The sequence below is a fragment of the Hirundo rustica genome, chromosome 21, assembly GCF_015227805.2.
Source record: "Hirundo rustica isolate bHirRus1 chromosome 21, bHirRus1.pri.v3, whole genome shotgun sequence".
Classification (NCBI taxonomy): Eukaryota; Metazoa; Chordata; class Aves; order Passeriformes; family Hirundinidae; genus Hirundo; species Hirundo rustica.
The window spans coordinates 1,004,251-1,023,159 of NC_053470.1; the positions used below are offsets into that span (position 1 = coordinate 1,004,251).

Below are 18,909 nucleotides of genomic sequence, written 5' to 3' on the forward strand. Positions count from 1 at the left end.
TCCTGCTCCTTCCAGATAACCAGACAGAACCAAACCGTGTCCAACCCGCTCCTGTCGAGCTGTTGGAGTGTACAACTCTACTCTTCCCACAGGTTTTCACCTCAAAGGTTCTTTAGGTAAAGGAGTAGCTGCCGCTGCCGCCGAGGAGCTGCATCCCTGTCAGGGGAATGTCGCAGCTCGGAGCCGCCCGCAGTCCCTGCACGGGGTCAGCCCAGGACACAGCGAGCAGCCTTTAACTGCCTCCCGTGAGGGATCTCCACCTCTGAGGGACATTTCTGCCACCACTCAAGCCAGCCTCTGCATGCCACCCTCGGGAAGCCACCACAGCCTGTTTGTCACTGAGATTCTGGCTCCAACCAACACCCCCGGGACCGCGTGAGTGAGTGACCAGCTAATGCTGCAACAAGGTCACTGCTTCCCACCGAGCACCCCGGGAAGATCCCTGCCTGGTCACCCCGGAAATGTGAGGGCTGAATGCCTCTGAGCTCTCACCCAGCCATCCCCCCGGGAAAGAGGCCCTGGAAACACACCTAGAAGAGCTTCTCGTAGCACTTGTCACAGTGGACAATGTCCCGGTGGATGAATATTTTGTCCAGGAGCTCTCCCATCGCTTTGTGGCAAATTCCACACTGCCAAAGGGAAAACAAGGAGGTTGGACAATGACCAAAATCCCGCGTGGGGACGGGAGAAGGGAGGGGGCAGAGGTCTCTGCATCATTTTATTGAGGGGGGAGGATGCAACCTTTGAGGCTGCACTTTCCTATAACAGCCAAATGTCCCTGCAGGCCTCTTCCTCCCACACTGCCCATCCGTCCTCCTCCCACCCTCCCCACATGCTTTCCTTGGAAACCCTGCAGGGTCTGAGGATTCAGCCACCTCCACTAGAGCACGAAGACCACAAAGCAGCAAGACTGCCCCAAGGACAGTGGGGCAAGGACATGAGGGTGTTCTGAGGGTGCTGCCAATAATAAAGAGTCCTCCTTGTCCTAACATTTGCTCAAGGACCTGAAAACCTTCTGGGAACACCCATGACTGGCCTGACTGCTTTTGTCCCAGTGTGAGGTAAGGATTTGGCACACCCCATGGATATCCCTCTGAAAGCCCGGGGATGGAATTTGCAGGAGGATCCCTGCTCCCAGCCCTGCCATTCTCAGCAGCACAGGCAGTGGGGCTTACCCTGAAGCAGTACTCGTGGCAGTAGATGTTCAGGTGCTCTATGATGATCTTGGGGCAGTCTCGGATCTCCCGGCTGCAGTAGGTGCACAGGGGCTCACTGGACCTGGGAAGAACAGGGCAGTGGATTCCTTTGCTTCCAGTCCGGGCACTGGTGCCAGGGGTTTATCCCAGCCATCAGCACTGCTGTCCCATGAGCAACCTGCTCCCACACGTGTGGCTGTGTGAGTGACAGAACAGGGGGACTGTGCTGTCCATGGGGTGCAGAGACCACAGCAGTGGGGCAGGACAGATCTCCGAATCCTACAGCTGTGGAATCATGCAATGGTTTGGGTTGGAAGGGACCTTAAAGCTCATCCAGTTCCACCCCCTGCCGTGGGCACTGTATTTCCATTTGTTGTGCTGCTGTTCCACCAAACACACCCCCATGTCCTCAAAAAGCAAACCCTTAAAATGATTTCTGATTGAGAATTTGATGAGCCCCTCCAAGGCAGCCCTGCCCTGTCCTACCTGTGCAGGGGAGCACTGGACAGGTAACTGTGGTGGCGGTAGCTGCTTCTCTCCAGGTCACTCAAATCCACAAGGCTGCCACTGTGGAAGGAAGGAGGGAGGGAAATATCAGCACTCGGCAGTGATACGTGGGAAGAGAATCTCAGATGGAATCATAATCCAACCGTCTGGAATATCCTGGCTACCTGTTCCTTGGGGAGAAGGTCCTCAAAATGCCTTCCCAGGACACAAAGAGGAACTTTTAAGTACCCCAAGAGAGGACTCTCCAGGCAAGACTCCCCTGGCCTCACCTCATATTTACATCTAGCCCCTACAAATAGCAGCTTTTCACTGCTAAAACTCCAAATCCTGCACTATTATGCAGGAAAAGCCCAGGAGCACATCCCTGGTTTCATCCCTCATCCATTCATTCCCTCTCTTCCCTGAGTTTCCTGGATATTTGGCTTATCTTTGGCTGCTGACAGCAGCTTTGCTGAGCTCTGGGACAGGCTGGAGATTTACAGAGTGTAATCAGCTCCCCAGGGGTGCCAGCGCAGTGCTGAGGGAGGAGAATGCCTGCAGGGAGCATCACACTGGTGTGAGCTGGTGCCACATCACTGTGAGGATGATGTACATGGGGCCAAATTCTGCTCTTGTCACGCTGGGGCCAGTCTGGAGCAGCTTCACTTGAGCAGAACACAAAGGACTGAAGATTTAAGCTTGAAAATGGAGCCGTTTAACTTTTAAAAAGTCATATAATGATGTTTTTCCCAGTGAGAGCCCTCACCCTCCACATTCTCCTCACTCATTCCAGGTGTGTGGTGAAGCCTCCCAGCGCCAAACTCGCAGTGTGGTGTTCTCATCCACCTCAGAGACCAAGCCCTGCAGGAGGAGCTTCCCTGTCCCCTGGGAGCAGCGGGACGCGGGTCCTGCTGTCACCACCGCAGCGGGAGGAGAGGGCAGGACCCCGCAGAGCAGAACCTGCCCTCTCAACAACCCCCCGGGGCTGCTCAGCTCCAGCTGCTCCATCCTGGTGGGATGCGTGGGGTGGCAGAGCCCAGCGCCGGGTGTGACACGGGTGTGTGACACACGGGTGTGACACCTGGCAGTGTGACAGGGTGTCCCCGACGCTCCGTACCTGCCGTAGCGCGGCGACGCTGCAAAGCCGCCGGTGTTCACGTACTCCTTGACAAAGAGGATCCCTCTCCTGGGAAAACGGGAAGCATTTGCATGAGAAAAGAGCGGCTGGGGCTCGGGAGAGCCGGGCAGGGACTGTGTGCGCCCCTGGACGTGGAACGCGTGCGGGAGAGGCTCGGAGCGGGATGCTGTTGTTCTGGAATAAATCCTGCATATTGTTATTTAGCGTTGGTGCTAAATAACAACTCCTCTAATTACCCCGCCAAAACAAATCGAGTTAATTGGAAAGAATGGGATGGATAATGTAACCCTTTCATCCAGTTATGGGTTTGAGGGATAAGTCTTTCCCAGCTCCCGTCAGGATTAGGCACACAATGGGCACGGAGAGGGCTCCCAGCTCCCCCGTCACCGCCGAGCCCCGTGGCACCGTGCTGCTTCCAGGGGCTGTTCTGCCTCTGGAACACCTCCGGTGTTTTCAGCCAGTGTGTAAACTGCTGCTGTTTGGTTGGGGATGAAAAGGCACATTCCTGCCTTTTCCCAGTCCCAGCTCCAGAATTCCATGCGCCACGCTGGTGCAGCTCCGTGCAGGCCGAGGGGAGCCCTGTGTCCCCCACCCTCAGCCTGCAGCCCTGACAGGAATTAATCAGCCTTTTTCTGTGGTGCATTTCCACTGCTGCCTAAAAGCTGGGATTAATCCTCCCTTCTTACACTAAGCCCTGTCATGGCTAAGGAAAGAAACTCTTTTGTTTTTTTTTTTTTTTTCCTTAAACTGAGCACGGGCTCTTCCTACATCACGGAATCACTGAATCATTAATGTTGAAAAAGACCTTTAACATCATCAAATCCAACCATCAATTAGTGCCACCGCCATGGTCACCAACAAACTGTGTTCCCAAGTGTCACAGCCACATGTTTCCTGAGCACTTCCACCACCAACCTCTACTTCCCCTGGCCCAGGCTGAGGCCGTTCCCTCTCCTCCTGTCCCTGTCCCTGGGAGCAGAGCCCGATCCCCCCGGCTGTCCCCTCCTGTCAGGAGTTGTGCAGAGCCACAAGGTTCCCCCGAGCCTCCTTTTCTCCAGGCTGAGCCCCTTCCCCAGCTCCCTCAGCATCTCCTGGGGCTCCATTCCCTTCCCCAGCTCCCTCAGCATCTCCTGGGGCTCCAGCCCCTTCCCAGCTCCCTCAGCCCCTCCTGGGGCTCCATTCCCTTTCCCAGCTCCCTCAGCCTCTCCTGGGGCTCCATTCCCTTCCCAGCTCCCTCAGCCCCTCCTGGGGCTCCATTCCCTTTCCCAGCTCCCTCAGCCTCTCCTGGTGCTCCATTCCCTTCCCCAGCTCCCTCAGCCCCTCCTGGTGCTCCATTCCCTTCCCCAGCTCCCTCAGCCTCTCCTGGTGCTCCAGACCCTTCCCCAGCTCCATTCCCTGCCCCAGACACTCTCCAGCCCCTCAGGGTCTGCTTTGTCCTGAGAAGCCCAGAACTGACCCCTGGATTCCATCTGGGACCTCACCAGTGCCCAGCACAGGGGGACAATCACTGCCCTGACCCTGCTGGCCACAGTGACCCTGGCTGGGTGACACCAGCCAGGTGCTGAAGCTGGAATTCCTCGCCCAGCAGGATGGCCCCACCCTGCAGTGAGGGGATTGTGCCCTCCTCAGTTGTTTACCCGGCAGTGCTGGAGTCAGGCTGGTACCCAGAGCTGTGGTGGGAGCTGCAGAGCCTCTCACTGGAACTGGAGAGGAGCCTGTGGAGAGAGGGAGAAGTCTGTGAGCCATGGCAGGATCCAAACTGGCAGCCAGGAGAGTGGCTGTCTCTGCTGGGAGGGCAGATGGACAGCACAGCCCTTTGCCAGACCTCATCATGAACCAAACCAATCCCTTTCTCCCTTCTTCATCTGCCACAGCACAGGACTGCTTCCCTGGAGAAGGGATTTGGGGAAATCTCACTTGTAGGGACATCAGAGAGGAGATCCAATGAGATCTTCCAGTGAGGATGGGCTGAGTGAGTGGGAGCCTGATTGGGAGCAGCCATGGAGAGAAAGGTCACAGGAGATGGGAACATTCCCAAAGCCCATGGAACTGTCCCCAACTCAGTAATTTGAAGGAAGAATGCACCAAAACTATGGAAAACAGCTCTGTCTATCCACTCAGGAAAGAGACCTGGGATGAGGCTGACCTTTCCTGGAGCAAATCCAAGGATCTTACGCCTCCCCTTCACCCCCACAACTACTCCTTGTTACAGACCCAGCCCTCAGCCTTGCACTGGTGGCTGCATGGAGCATCAGACTGCATTGATGGGCTGGCACTGCCAGGAGGGACTGCAGGGGGCCCAGATAATGGTATTCCATACTGGATACCTCCTGCCCCTTCCCACAGCTTTGTCCTGGGAGCGGTTCTGTCATTTAACCATTGACATTCTGGGGACAGTGACCCTATCCTCTCTCCTTGCTGTGATCTCTGTCTTCCAGTAGCAAAGGCCAATTCCTGGCCAGGAACCAGCTCCTGTTCTCCTGCCTCTCTCTTTCAGCCTCCCACACAGTGAAAAATCTCCAGGGATTTTTCTGGATGTATCCCAGACCCTCTGCTAGGCAGATTTAGCTAGGAATGGTTTAAGAGCTGGTCTGTGCCTCTGGATCATGCATCCACTCCCCAGAAACCAATCCTCTCTCTCTCAGCTGTTGGCTTTGCCTGCTGGCTTCTATAGCATAAATTTCTGGGAAGTTTCTCTCGGAGCCCTGCTGTCTCTGTTTACCTGGTGCTGTTACAGTTTAAGCTGTCCATGTAGAACGGCACCCTGTGGCTTCTCTGGGACATGGACATGGTGGGATCTCTGGGAAGGGAGTCGTGGCTGGGGAGAGGAAGTGGAACAGTCTCAAGCTCTGAGTTTGGGCACCTGAGGGATCCTCACATGGGGATCAGCTGGAATCTCCCTGCTGGGCACTGACCCCTCCCGCTCCACAGCCACACCTGCTCACATCCAGGGAATCAGCAAATGGATCAGGACACCTGGACACTGAGTCAGTGTGGCAGTGGGAAGTTCCTTGGTTTGGGCAGCCGGGATCCCAGGCCTGGACTTACCGTCCTGCAGGGGGACTGAGGTCCCCGTGCCCCCTGGCACTGTCATACCAGCTGCTCCTGGGGCTGCTGCTCCCACAATAAACGCTCCCTTTGGGATCCGGGCTGGGCCTGCTGAGGAGACACAAAGCCCTGAGCACACGGCAGCAGGAATCTCTGGAGTCCCCACACTGGGCTCACAGTCACTGCTGGGGTTCTGGCACAGCGGTGGAATCCCCGTCCCTGGAAAAGGCGCGTCTGTGGCACCTGTGGCTTGGTGGTGACCATGTGACAGCACTGGATTGACAGCTGATGGATCAGAGAGGCCTTTTCCAGCCATGAGGACTCCATGATTCCATCATGCATTCCCCCATGCTCTGCCCGTTTCCCCTGTGCCAGTTCTCTGCTGCTCCACAGGGAGAGCAGGCTCCAAACCCAACACCTGAGCAAAGCCAAAGCATTCCCAAACAGATTGCCTGGAGAAGCTGTGGCTGCCCCGTTCTCGGAATGCCAAGGCCAGGCTGGATGGGGCTTGGAGCAGCCTGGGATAGTGGGAGGTGTCCCATGCCAGCAGCTTTCCCTGTCTCTGCATCCTAAACCTTTCACCCCCAAACCCCTCGTGCCCAAATCCCCATCCCCAAATCCTTACCTCCTGGTGCTGAACACCTGGCTGTCCACATAGCCTGGAATCCTGTGGCTGGGCATGAAGCCTCCGAAGGACTGGCGGTCCTGGAACAGGGACACGGGGGGCTGGGACTCGTGGGCTCTGGGTGCGCTCTCCTGGGAGCTGGAGTCAGACCTGCAGAAGAATTAGAACCAGTTTGACCATAAAGCCAACGGGTGTCTTTGCTCTGAGTAGCTCACACGGGAGTTCAGGGTCTGCCCAGGGAGGATCCTGCCACTTCCTCCAGGGGACAGGGAGAGCTGGGACACCATGGTGTTAATAGAATCACAGGATCTTGGAATTCCAGAATAGGCTGGGTTGGGAGGGAACTCCAGGTTAATTCCAATTCCACCCCTGCCATGGGCAGGGACAGCTTCCACTGTCCCAGGCTGCTCCAAGCCCCAAAGTCCAACCTGGCCTTGGACACTGCCAGGGATCCAGGGGCAGCCACCCTGTGCCAGGGCCTCGCCTCACTCACAGCCAGGAATTCCTTCCCAATCTCCCATCCAGCCCTGCCCTCTGGCAGTGGGAGCCATTCCCTGTGTCCTGTCCCTCCATCCCTTGTCCCCAGTCCCTCTCCAGCTCTCCTGAAGCCCCTTTAGGCCCTGGAAGGGCTCTGAGCTCTCCCTGGATCCTCCTCACCCCCAGCTCTCCCAGCCTGGCTCCAGAGGGGCTCCAAGCCTCGGAGCAGCTCCGTGGCCTCCTCTGGACTCTCTCCAGCAGCTCCAGCTCCTTCTGATGCTGAGCTGCAACAATTCCTGTGGGAGATCCCTGCGGTGCTGTGCTCCTTCCAGGGTGAAAGGTGGCACTGACAGAGCCTGTATTGGCTCCTGAATTCCCTAAGCCAGGAAATGAGCGTCTGGATGCCTCGGGACAGGCCAGGAAGGAGAACTGGAGATGTGTGAGGGATGTCCTGGTGCCCTGGCTCCGTACCTGTCCCGGTGTGACTCAGACTCGTCTGCATGTGGAATCTCTGGAGCTGGGATGCTGCTTCCTCCAGGAACAGAGCTGGGCCTGCCAAGACATGAGACCTTTATGGTCTGTGGAAGCACCCTGAGCACAGAATTCCTGTGTGATGGAGATGCAGCCCCTGGAGAATCTCCTGCCTCAAAGAAAAAAAAAAAAGAAAAAAAAAAAGAAAAAAAAAAAAAAAGTGCAATATCCCTGCATGGAAATGTGCCAGAAATGCAACCACCCAGCACTAACCCAAGTCCTCAAATAACCCAAAGTGATGTGAAAAAAAGAGATGGAAAATCCAGACCTCTTAAGAAACAGGGCTGAGAGGAAGGACCCCAACCATGGCACCTTTAGTGCCTCCTCCAGAGCCTCCTGCAGCAAATTCCCCACATCCTCCAACCAGGAAAAGCAGTGCCATTACTTCTCTTGCCTTCTTGCAGTGGTTTCCTCACTCTGCACACAGCATGACATTCCCATATCCCTGTCCTTGCTCCCGGCAGTGTCCTGGGAGTGCAGCTCAGACCTGAGGAGAAGAACACTCTGGTCACCCTCTGATTGCAAGGTGTTCTCACTGACACACCTGTTTAACCAAGAGCCTAAACTGTTCCAACTTAGGCAGAAAACATGGACAAAAGAATGGAAATCAGTCCATAAAGTCCTTCCATGTGGACACCCAGCCTGACTGGGGAAGTTCAGAACCAGACCCAGCGTTACCACGGAGCCTAATGCCAAATTTTATCGCTCATTTTCTCTCCCTAGAGACTCTCTGCTCCCAAATTTGAAGTCTAAGAAGCAGCTCATGGCAGTCCATCTGGACAGGGTTTGAGGGCTCCAGCTCAGGAGGATCTTTTCTCACAGGTTTTCCTATAAAACCATGGGAAAAGGTTCATGCAGTAGAAGCAGCACTAGAATCAGGCTCAAAAAAGCCACAAGTTGCACTAGAGGAGGTTTAGGTTGGATACTGGGAAAAAAAACCTCTTCATGGAAAGTGTTGTCAAGCCCTGGAAATGTTCAGGAAATGTGTGGATGTGGCACTTGAGGACATGGCTTAGTGCTGAACATGGTGACGGTGCCGGCTGATGCTTGGACTTAATTTGAGAGGTCTTTTCCGACCTTAACAATTCCATGATTCTGTGAAAAAGACAGCCTGGGAGGATATTTATCAGCAGGGAGGAAGATGCCCAAGGAATGACCCCTCATCCCACAGGAGAAGGCAGGGAGAACATCCCCATCCTTACCCGGCCCTGCTGGGCTCAGTGGGATCCTTCAGCCTGGGCGGCTCCCGGGGGGTGTCATGGCCAGGAGCTCCTTGGCCCCTCTCAGTGAGGCTGGCTGAGTCCAGAAACCTAAACCAGAGACCCAGGGCTGGGAAAATCCATGCTGGGATGGGAAAACACCCATTCCCTGGAGAGGAGCAGGCTGGGAGTAAGAGCCAGTATGGCCAGAGCCCTTCCAAACGCCCCAGATCACCAACCCCAAACGCCCCTGTGCCCCCCCCAGTCCTCACCTTGCCTCATCCCAGTAGGGCTGGTGGTGCGATGGGCCCTCGGGATTTGTGGAACTGCCCCTCTCCTCATAGCCCAAGACAGACCTGGAAACCAGAGCAACACCCATCACATCCCTAAAAACTGGCACCTGGATCCTGGCACAGCTCTGCTCACCCAGGCCGGGCTCGTGCCAGCCTGCACTGGGGCTTTTCTCTAGGACAGCCCATGTCCCTTGTGTCCCAGCTGCTGCTCCAGCATCCCTGGATTATCAGGGAATTAAAGGGGAGTCACTGAACCCCACCGAGAACACAAGAGGAGGAAAAATCTGGAGTGTTTGGCTGGTCTTGGAGGAGATGGAAGGGGGGTACAAGACAAAGCTCTTGGTTTATTTCAACCTCAGTTGTCTCCATGCTTGGGAAAAAAGCGGGAGAAGGGGCTTGGGAGAAGGAGCCTCTTTCTGTGCCTGCCCATTCAGGTTTCCCTTAATCCTCAGGATTGCGCCCACACCCACTAAATTCACCCTGCTCTTACCTTTTAAAGGAATATTCTGTGTCCTCCATGTGCACAGGGGTTCTCTCAGTGGGACAAAAACGGACGTCAGACTGCAAGGGTGACCTGGCAAAAAAAAAAAAAAAAATAAAAAAACAACAGGGAATTTACAGCTTCCAAAAGTCTGCAGGGGATTTGTATGGAGCAGCAATACTGCACTTTGTATCAGCCCAGGAAACAGGACAGAATTGTCTCAGAGAACTGATTTTCCCTCAGAAAAACCCATTTTCCATCTTAACCAAGAGGAGGAGAGGCTGGTGGTAGAACTGAGGTGGTTACTGGGATTCAATTCCCACACATCTCCGTGCAGGAATTTCCTGTCCTGTCCCAGGATGGAGCACCTGGACAAAGCACAGTATGAGTGACTTGGAGGAAGACATTCCTACATCACCAGCAGCAGCTCCAGGCTGTGGGATCCTCCTCACCACAGCTCAGGGGGCCGAATTCATTTCATAGAATCCGGGAATCATGGAAAGCTTTGGGTGGGAAGGGACCTTAGAGGCTCATCCAGTCCCACCCCCTGCCGTGGGCAGGGACACCTTCCACTGTCCCAGGCTGCTCCAAGACCCTTCCAACCTGGCCCTGAAATCTGCTCAGCTCAAGGCCTTTGTTGGGCCAGTTCATGGAAACACATCCAAAAATAATGGACAAGGGGGGGAAGCAGCTCCAGGGAGTTGAGTGCTGCCAAGAGCAGCAATTCCTCCTTGATCCTGTACCCCTGGCAATGCCAGGGGAGAAAAGGCTCTCAGATCGTGTGGGATGGAGGCACTAAAGGCAGTGCTGAAGCTCATGGATCTGTTCCCAGAATCCCAGCAGCTGGAAAACCCTCTGGGATCATCGAGTCCAAGCTGTGCCCAATCCCCACTCTGTCCCCAGCGCAGAGCTCTGAGTGCCACCTCCAGGCCTTCCTTGGACACCTCCAGGGATGGGGACCCCAAACCTCCCTGGGCAGCCCCTTCCAAGGCCTGACCACCCTTTCCAGGAAGAAAATCCTCCTGAATTCCCAGGCTGCTTCTCTAGGAAGAAGTGATATAACAGTGAACAGAAAGATGCTGTTCCCACTGTTCACCCACGCAGGATTTTCCTTTTCCAACTCCTTTGCTGCCCAGCTTGGATTCTAATCCCAGCTCTACTCTGGGATTAGAATCCCAGATAAATGGCTCATTCCCAGCTCCCTCTGGCAGCAGAGGGTGCCAGCCCCAGGACCTGTGCAGGGTCACACCTGGTGTCGCCCCAGGAGGGCTCGGACGGACGGAGCAGCGTCTCCGGAGCATCCCCAGCTCTGTCCCAGGAGCCAGGGCCGGACCTGTAAGAGAAGGGAGTTGGTCCCAGCAGGAAGCTCAGCAAGAGGAGGACACCAAGAAGCAAAAATATCCTCCACGAGGTTTCCCTGGCTCCAATGGAACATCTTTGCCTCCCTCCTGCTTCGCTCTGGGAATTTCCTGAAGGGCAGAGCCCCAAACCCAACCCACTCATCCTCATGTGAGGAAAGCAGCTGGAAAATCGCAGGTCCTTTGAGCTGCTGGGTCAGGCCCACCTGCCTCTGCAAGGGCTGCTCCCAGAACCCATCCACAGGGCAGTCCCAGGTCAGGAGAACCCCCCACGCTAAAGTGAAGGAGGAGAAGGGAATTTTCCACTTACTCTGGCGGGGAAAACCCGTTATTGGCTTCTGTGGGCTCAGGAAACCTGGACAAGAGAGACACGACTCGAGGAATGTTCCACAGCGACTTTCCCATGCATTTCATAGAGAGAGCAGTCCCACAGAGCTCAGATGGAATCTGTTTTTCCATCAGTAAGTACCCATTCCAAGATTCCAGCCAGCTCCAGAACAGAATATTACGGATTGTGCAGTGCCCAGGTCAGGAACACGAGAGTGACTCTACCTTCTATTGGTGGAAGCCTCAGTGGCTCTGGGCAGCCCTTCATCCCATGGGAACCTCTCAGGCTTTTCCTTCAGAGCTTTGTCACTAGAAAAAGGAAACTTCCAGTGAAAATGGGACTTGTCAGCATTTGTAATGTATCATCCTAGAAAAATCTGCTGATATCTGGTTGGGCAACAAAATGGGGTTAAATCTCTGCATCAGGATGGGCAGGGCTGAGTTCCTGAGCACACAGGGTCTGACTGCACATCATGGATCATGGAACCACGGACCAGCGCCAGCAGGAGCCACCAAGGACCAGCACAGCCCTTGGAGGTGGGACAGTTCCGGGGAATGGCAGTGGGAGGCAAATGGAGCATCAGGATAAAGTGAAATGCAGGGAGTGGGGTGTTCAGGGAGCGAGGCAGGGAGGAGAATCCCAGAGGAGTGAGGGGAGAGGAGAGATCTCTGCCAGGCTGCGGCTTTGCCAGCAGATGCTGCTCTTGGAGTGCAGCCCAGCCCGGGGCTGGGGGACACCGGGAGCTGCTGCTGCCGAGCAAATCCAGGACCAGGCCTTGGTCTGGCAGCACAGAGCTGCCCCTGCCCGTTCCTTACCCATCCCCACGCTGGGACACCGCTTCCAGGGAGAATTTCCCGTTCAGCGCCTGTCTGTCCTCACCATTCCTGCAGAGAAAACAGCAGGAGCATGAGGGAGGGAGATGAGAGCCACAGGTGCTGCACAGAGAGGTGCTGGAAGTGACAAACAGGGCAGGAAGGGAGGGGAAAATTAAAGGGAAAAGGATCATCTGAGCTGATGGAAAGGGCTGCAGGTTTGCATTCAGATTCCCAGCACAGAGCTGGGCGATGTTCAAACTCTGAGCAGCCCTCAGCTTCCACCTGGGAATGTTTCCTCCCCGATGCTTTTGCCCCTTCCCTGGAATTCCCGGTGTGGTGTTTGCTGTTCTGTGCTGCTCTGTCCTGGAGGATTTTGTGTCTCAGGGAATCCCCCCGGGCAGAGCCAAATCCCTCCTGCTGGCCTCGGGGGATCCTGAGGCTGTGCAGGGCCTCCAGACCCACCTGAATTCAGCAGAAATGGAGATTTTCCCCAAAGTGTCACTCAGGGATGGGGATGTTTGGCTCCCGCTGCCTGGTTTGGGGCTGCAAGAGAAGACAAAGGACAAAATTGTCATTCCTGGTCAACCCAGCTCCAACTGCAGCAATCTGCCCTGCGCCCGAGTGTTCCTTATGGGAATGAAGAAAATGGGAATGAGTCACCACTCTTCTCAATCCATTGACTGGCAAAGTCATCTCCTCAGAAGGAGGTTTTAAACTAAAAGCACTGATTTTGGCAGGAATTTCCGCTTTCTGCGGTGACACACCGGTAAAAGCACCAGGACAAGGGCAGCAGCCAAAGTGCTGTTTGCAGTGAGAACTATTTCACCTTTTTTAATATTCCAGGCATGGATTCAGTCAAAAACATTGGAAAACAACTGAGAAATATTCCCTTACACCTATTTGGCAAGAAAGGGTTCAGCTGGATGGGGCTTGTCTTGGAGCAACCTGGGATAGTGGAAGGTGTCCCTGCCATGGATGGGCTTTGAAGTCCTTCCAACCCAAAGCATTCCAGGATTCTACCTTTGGGATTTTTCCTTTGGGGTTTTGAGACCTTCTGTCAGGATGTTGTCACACTCTGGCAGGACATAACGTGGACTTCAGCCATAAAACCTTTATTAAGAGCTGTGTGCATCCAGGAGAGGTTTCCCATGGAAAGGTGGATTTGGTTCCTCCCCTGTCCCAGAGCGGTGCCCACAGAGGTCTCGGACCTTCAGCCCAAACTGTCCCACCCATCCTGGCTGTGCTGAACTCTGACCTGGAGGGAGAGGCTGCTGCTGGCTTTGGCTCATCCCAGGAAGACCCAGGGCTGGTTTTTCTTAGCCCATTAGCACTTAAAAAAAAAAAAAAAAAAAAGAAAAATAAATTACAAATTAACAAAACATTAACCCAGGTGATTTTTGAGGAGTTTCTCCCATGGGAGCACAAATGCTGCTTTGTGCCCACAGCTCCTGTGGTGCTTCCTGGGCAGTGTCCCTGTGCTCTGTGGCACTGCTGGCACTCACATCTGCCTTTCTGCTGGAATACTCGGGTTTAGAAACTGATTTTTCCCATTTATCCCAGCTGGAGCTGTTTCTATCCCCAGTGTTTCCTCTGCAAACCCTCCACATCTGGCTGTGTTTGGACAGCTGATAAATGCAGTCATCCCCAAAGCTGGCAAAGCCCTGGCATCAGCCCTCCTCCGCCGGGGAATGAATACCTGCTGCTGTCCGGAGTAAACCTGGATGAGCCCGGCACAGCGGAACTCCTCCTCTGCTGTCCTTCCTCCTCTTCTATCTCAATTCTTTCCACGGGGAGAAAGAGACAAATGTCACATCGTCTCCTCTTTTCTGCAGCTTTCCGGGCAGTTTATCCCTGTTTTCCCCCAGCCGTGTTTTCCCTATTTCCTGAGCAGGTTATTCCTGCTCAGCATCCCAAGGGGCAGGATGCAGCCACGTCAGGGGGATTTTTCTTGGATTCCAGAGGGAGCCCTGGCCGCGTTTCCCTGTCCCCCTGCCAGCCCTAGGAGGGGGATGCCTGAGGAGCATTCTCCTGGCTGGCTGGAGCAGCTTCCCAGGAAACAGGAAGGCTGTGACTGAGTCCCCCCAGTTTCAGGTTGCCCATAACCCAAAGCGCCGTCAGGATTGTATTCCCAGTGTTCCCAACGCCGGTTCTCCCAAATAAAACCAGTGGGATCCAACCCCTGTTACCCTGGTTTTTCTGAGTTTTTCTGAGCCTTTTGATTTTCTTAAATGGAGTCAGATCTTTTTAGTTATTGTACAATATTAAGAGCAGTTTTCTACCTTTCTCACAGATGTAACATAAATAAATCCTTTGTTTTTCATTCTCTGTCCTTTGTTTGCATATTTCTAACCTGAAAACAATTGTAACTGACAATTGGTCTGGCCACTGAGGCTGAGGGGTGGAAACCCCAAAAAGCCAATCTTCTGCTAGACCCACAGATGTATAAAAATTAAAAAAATAAACAAAGGGCTCTTCTTCTCTCCGCTCTCTCAGCTGGGAGCTGGGATCAGAAGGACCTCTGCAAAAATCTCTTGTCTGTGTGTGACTGCTATGTGTGTCTCGGTGACAAACCCCCAGCATCCTTTTTCAAGGAATTCTCCTTCCTCTGCTGTGAAGCTCCTGGGATCTGCTATCCCAGCCTGGTACATGCACCCGATCCCAGCAGTGCTCCCTGGGGCCCAGCACCTACCTCTTGGCAAACAGGGGTGGGAATTCCTGTGTTGGGCTGCTGTGGAGGAAGGATTTAGAAGCAGTTAAGGGATTGGAGGGAAAGACACTCCCCGGGCAGGGGCAGAGCCCCCCAGGACCCCGCCCCAGGGGTGCAAGGTCCTGTCACACCTCCGGGCAGAGCTGGCCCCAGGCAGGGGTATCCCACCTGAAATAATCCCACCAAGGAAATAATGCAACAAAACTGCAGAGAGCAGCTGAAAATGGGACTCCCATGGTTTTTGTTTTCTGGAAATTTCATCCCTCTCAATAAGGAATGATTGGGGGATTTCTCAGTTCTGCAGAAACCTGCAGATACCATGGAATCATGGAAAGGTTTGGGTTGGAAGGACCTTACTTAAAGGTTTTCCAGTGCCACTCCCTGCCATGGCAGGGACACTTCCCACTGTCCCAGGCTGCTCCAGCCCCAATGTCCAGCCTGGCCTTGGGCACTGCCAGGGATCCAGGGGCAGCCACAGCTGCTCTGGGCACCCTGTGCCAGGGCCTCAGCACCCTCCCAGGGAACAATTCCTGATTCCCAATCTCCCATCCAGCCCTGCCCTCTGGCAGTGGGAGCCATTCCCTGTGTCCTGTCCCTCCAGCCCTTGTCCCCAGTCCCTCTCCAGCTCTCCTGGAGCCCCTTTAGGCCCTGGGAGGAGCTCGGAGCTCTCCCTGGATCCATCCCCTCTCCAGGTGAACATTCCCAGCTCTTTCCTCGTAGGGAAGGAGCTCCAGCCCTTGGAGCACCTCTGTATCCTGTCCTTGGCTGCTGTGTTGGAGAGGTTCCCTTCATCCCAGCAGCCCTCCCCTGGCTCCTGTGCCATTCCCAGCCCTGGACACTCACCCGTTGCTCTTCTTGGCGGCGGACAGGACGTAGGCGCGCTCGCGGCCGGCCGAGCGCCGCAGGACGCTGTTGGCAGCCTCGGTCCTGCAGGGAGAGAGTCACATCCTGCTCATCCTGCTACCCCCAGCTGGAGCCTCGGACAGGCAAGGAACAGCACATTGGAGGCTGGGGCCTCACCCTGACACAACTCCTGCACTCTGGGGAGCAGATTTCACGGAATTGTGGAATGGTTAAGGTTGGAAAATGCCTTTGAAATCATCCAGTCCCACCACCAACCAGCACGACCACCATGGTCACCGCTAACCCGTGTCCTCAAGTGCCACAGCCACAGGTTTTTTTGAACACTTCCAGGGACGGGGATTCCACCACTGCCCTGGGCAGCTGGGCCAGGGCTGCACAATCCACTGCAGACCTGGACTGTTGAAATATTGGTTTCCACGGACAGAAAAATGGGACAAGGGCTCGGTGGCAGACACACTCCATGGAGTCTCTGCACTGACCTCGGTACTGCCACGTGTCCCAAGGGAGAACGGATCACTTCCAGGGATCCAGGGGCAGCCACAGCTGCACTGGGCGCCCTGTGCCAGAGCCTGCCCACCCTGCCAGGGAACAATTCCTGCCCAATCTCCCATCCATCCCTGCCCTCTGGCACTGGAAGCCATTCCCCGTGTCCTGTCCCTCCAGCCCTTATCTAAAGTCCCTCTTCAGCTCTTTAGCTGTTGGACTCCAGGGCACATTGACCAAGTTTTCCTTTGTACAAATCTTGCAGCTGAGGAAAAGGGTCCTCAGAAGCTCCACCAAAAGCAACGAAGCTGCAGCCAGAGAGACCAGACCTGTTCCTGTCCATGTCCTGGGCCCCAACCCTGGAACTGTCCCAGGCCAGGTTGGACACTGGGGCTTGGAGCGCCCTGGGACAGTGGAAAGTGTCCCTGCCCATGGCAGGGGTGGCACTGGAAGAGCTTTGAGGTCTGTCCCACCCAAACCAGTCTGGGATATTTCCCTGATCCTCTTCCCAACAGGAGGAGGACAGCCCTGCCTGGAGCTGGCCCCGGGAGCCGGTCCTGGAGCCATCCCGGTGCCGGGGCGCACCCGCACTGGGGGGAGCTGGGCCCTTCCCTCCTGGCTGCCTGTGCATCTCCACATTTCCCATGGACACAGCACAGCCCGTGGATTCCACAGCCCTCCCCGGCTGCCTGCTTAATTGGGCCGTGCTGTCAGGCTGGATCACGTCAGGATTTTCATTACGTTTTGTTGGGAGCGCGGTGGCCCGTGGGCAGAGCCGGGCCGGGAGAAGGGAGAGCTGCGTTTATCCTCGGATTGCACCCGGCTCTGATCCCCCGACCCTCCAGGATGGAACAGAACTCGTCACTGTCCCTGCAGGAACACGGGGGCACCTCCAGGCCTCACCTCTTCTTATGCTCATCCGGAGAAAAAGGCACATCCTCCTCGTCCCCACCCACGGATTTCTGCCGGACGTTGTACGGAGCGCTGGGATGGGAAGGGAAGGGAGAGCCAGGGTCAGGGAAACGCTGCCGTGGCTGGGGCAGAGGCAGCAGGGGCCAAACATAAGTGAATCCAAGGGAATGGTTCAGACCCTGGAAGACACTTGTGTTTTCCATAGGGGTGCGCATATCTCTGAAGGACTTCTTTCCTTAGTCCAGAGGCCCCAGCCCCATTTTGGATCAGAGCCACACCCTGGGACATGAAAAGCTGGGCAGGAAATGCCCACAGTGCTGCTCTGCCACAGGGATCCCCCTTTCTCCAGGCTTCAGGGATGCTCCAAACCCAGCTCCCAGGCTGCACCCTCCATTCCTGCCTGGTGATAGAATCCACTTCAAGGCCAGGGTCAGTCCAAGGAGCACCACAGAGGGGTGGCCCTGGGAACCACTGGAGTTCCCAGTGGAAGCTCCAGGAGCATTCCTGGGGTTCACCCTGAGCAGGGACAGGAGGAGATGCTCCCTCTTCACACTCACAGCTTCTTGTAGTCCTCTGTGGTCATCCTGTATCCAGAGGAGGAGCGACTCTGTCCCTTCAGGGGAGTGCTGAGGGGACACAAACCACGCCTGGGAATGTGAGCTTCCCATCCCTCCCCACCTCTGGGAATGTGAGCTTCCCATCCCTCCCCACCCCTGGGAATGTGAGCTTCCCATCCCTCCCCACCTCTGGGAATGTGAGCTTCCCATCCCTCCCCACCTCTGGGAATGTGAGCTTCCCATCCCTCCCCACCTCTGGGAATGTGAGCTTCCCGTCCGTCCCCACCTCTGGGAATGTGAGCTTCCCATCCCTCCCCACCTCTGGGAATGTGAGCTTCCCATCCCTCCCCACCCCTGGGAATGTGAGCTTCCCATCCCTCCCCACACATGGGAATGTGAGCTTCCCATCCCTCCCCACCTCTGGGAATGTGAGCTTCCCATCCCTCCCCACCCCTGGGAATGTGAGCTTCCCATCCCTCCCCACCCCTGGGAATGTGAGCTTTGGGAATGTGAGCTTCCCATCCCTCCCCACCTCTGGGAATGTGAGCTTCCCATCCCTCCCCACCTCTGGGAATGTGAGCTTCCCATCCCTCCCCACCTCTGGGAATGTGAGCTTCCCATCCCTCCCCACACCTGGGAATGTGAGCTTCCCATCCCTCCCCACTCCTGGGAATGTGACCTTCCCATCCCTCCCCACACCTGGGAATGTGAGCTTCCCATCCCTCCCCACACCTGGGAATGTGAGCTTCCCATCCCTCCCCACTCCTGGGAATGTGACCTTCCCATCCCTCCCCACCTCTGGGAATGTGAGCTTCCCATCCCTCCCCACACATGGGAATGTGAGCTTCCCATCCCTCCCCACCTCTGGGAATGTGAGCTTCCCATCCCTCCCCACACCTGGGAATGTGAGCTTCCCATCCCTCCCCACCTCTGGGAATGTGAGCTTCCCATCCCTCCCCACCTCTAGGAATGTGAGCTTCCCATCCCTCCCCACCCCTGGGAATGTGAGCTTCCCATCCCTCCCCACCTCTGGGAATGTGAGCTTCCCGTCCCTCCCCAGCTCCTTCCCCAGGGGAGCTCCACAGGAAGGGGGAAAACGGCGTCACCCCAAATATGGCACTCTGATTTCAGGGAATGCTGCTCAGTTGAAGCGCAGCATTTGCCTCCTCTTCAGGAGGGGACAGGGGGGATGCACCCGTACTTTTTCTGTGCTTGACTGGGAGCTGAAGGATCCGGCACGGACGAGCTCTTATCGATGGTCCTGGTGAACACTCCTCTGGGGAGGGAAGGGCATCTTAAATTTTTGGCTGGAAAATGTTTGGAGCCGAGTTCAAGCCACCGGTGAAGCAACAGGGCTGGCTCGTGACCCTGAGCACTGGGATGCTCCCAGCTAACAGAACCCAGGAGGGAA

At 55.6% G+C, this 18,909-nt stretch overlaps 1 protein-coding gene across 6 annotated transcripts in view; it reads right to left on the reverse strand.

Annotated features, from left to right (window-relative positions):
* Window positions 1-18,909, reverse strand: part of ZNF185 (zinc finger protein 185 with LIM domain) — a 30,403-nt gene that overhangs the window by 1,698 nt on the left and 9,796 nt on the right. For 2 of the 6 annotated variants that reach the window (XM_040083780.1, XM_040083781.1), the window contains exons 6-30: window positions 18,700-18,774; window positions 17,499-17,567; window positions 16,933-17,013; window positions 15,526-15,609; window positions 14,665-14,703; window positions 13,672-13,755; window positions 13,231-13,305; window positions 12,438-12,518; window positions 11,976-12,044; window positions 11,385-11,468; window positions 11,143-11,187; window positions 10,724-10,807; window positions 9,484-9,567; window positions 8,973-9,056; window positions 8,704-8,811; window positions 7,896-7,988; window positions 7,442-7,522; window positions 6,494-6,643; window positions 5,869-5,979; window positions 5,543-5,638; window positions 4,458-4,535; window positions 2,800-2,868; window positions 1,683-1,763; window positions 1,176-1,278; window positions 531-629 (exon numbers count right to left, since the gene is read on the reverse strand). In XM_040083780.1, coding sequence (XP_039939714.1) covers window positions 531-629; window positions 1,176-1,278; window positions 1,683-1,763; window positions 2,800-2,868; window positions 4,458-4,535; window positions 5,543-5,638; window positions 5,869-5,979; window positions 6,494-6,643; window positions 7,442-7,522; window positions 7,896-7,988; window positions 8,704-8,811; window positions 8,973-9,056; window positions 9,484-9,567; window positions 10,724-10,807; window positions 11,143-11,187; window positions 11,385-11,468; window positions 11,976-12,044; window positions 12,438-12,518; window positions 13,231-13,305; window positions 13,672-13,755; window positions 14,665-14,703; window positions 15,526-15,609; window positions 16,933-17,013; window positions 17,499-17,567; window positions 18,700-18,774 — 2,107 coding nt within the window. The remainder of the gene's footprint in view (window positions 1-530; window positions 630-1,175; window positions 1,279-1,682; window positions 1,764-2,799; window positions 2,869-4,457; window positions 4,536-5,542; window positions 5,639-5,868; window positions 5,980-6,493; window positions 6,644-7,441; window positions 7,523-7,895; window positions 7,989-8,703; window positions 8,812-8,972; window positions 9,057-9,483; window positions 9,568-10,723; window positions 10,808-11,142; window positions 11,188-11,384; window positions 11,469-11,975; window positions 12,045-12,437; window positions 12,519-13,230; window positions 13,306-13,671; window positions 13,756-14,664; window positions 14,704-15,525; window positions 15,610-16,932; window positions 17,014-17,498; window positions 17,568-18,699; window positions 18,775-18,909) is intronic. The other 4 variants (XM_040083783.1, XM_040083782.1, XM_040083784.1 and 1 more) reach the window with 4 other exon arrangements.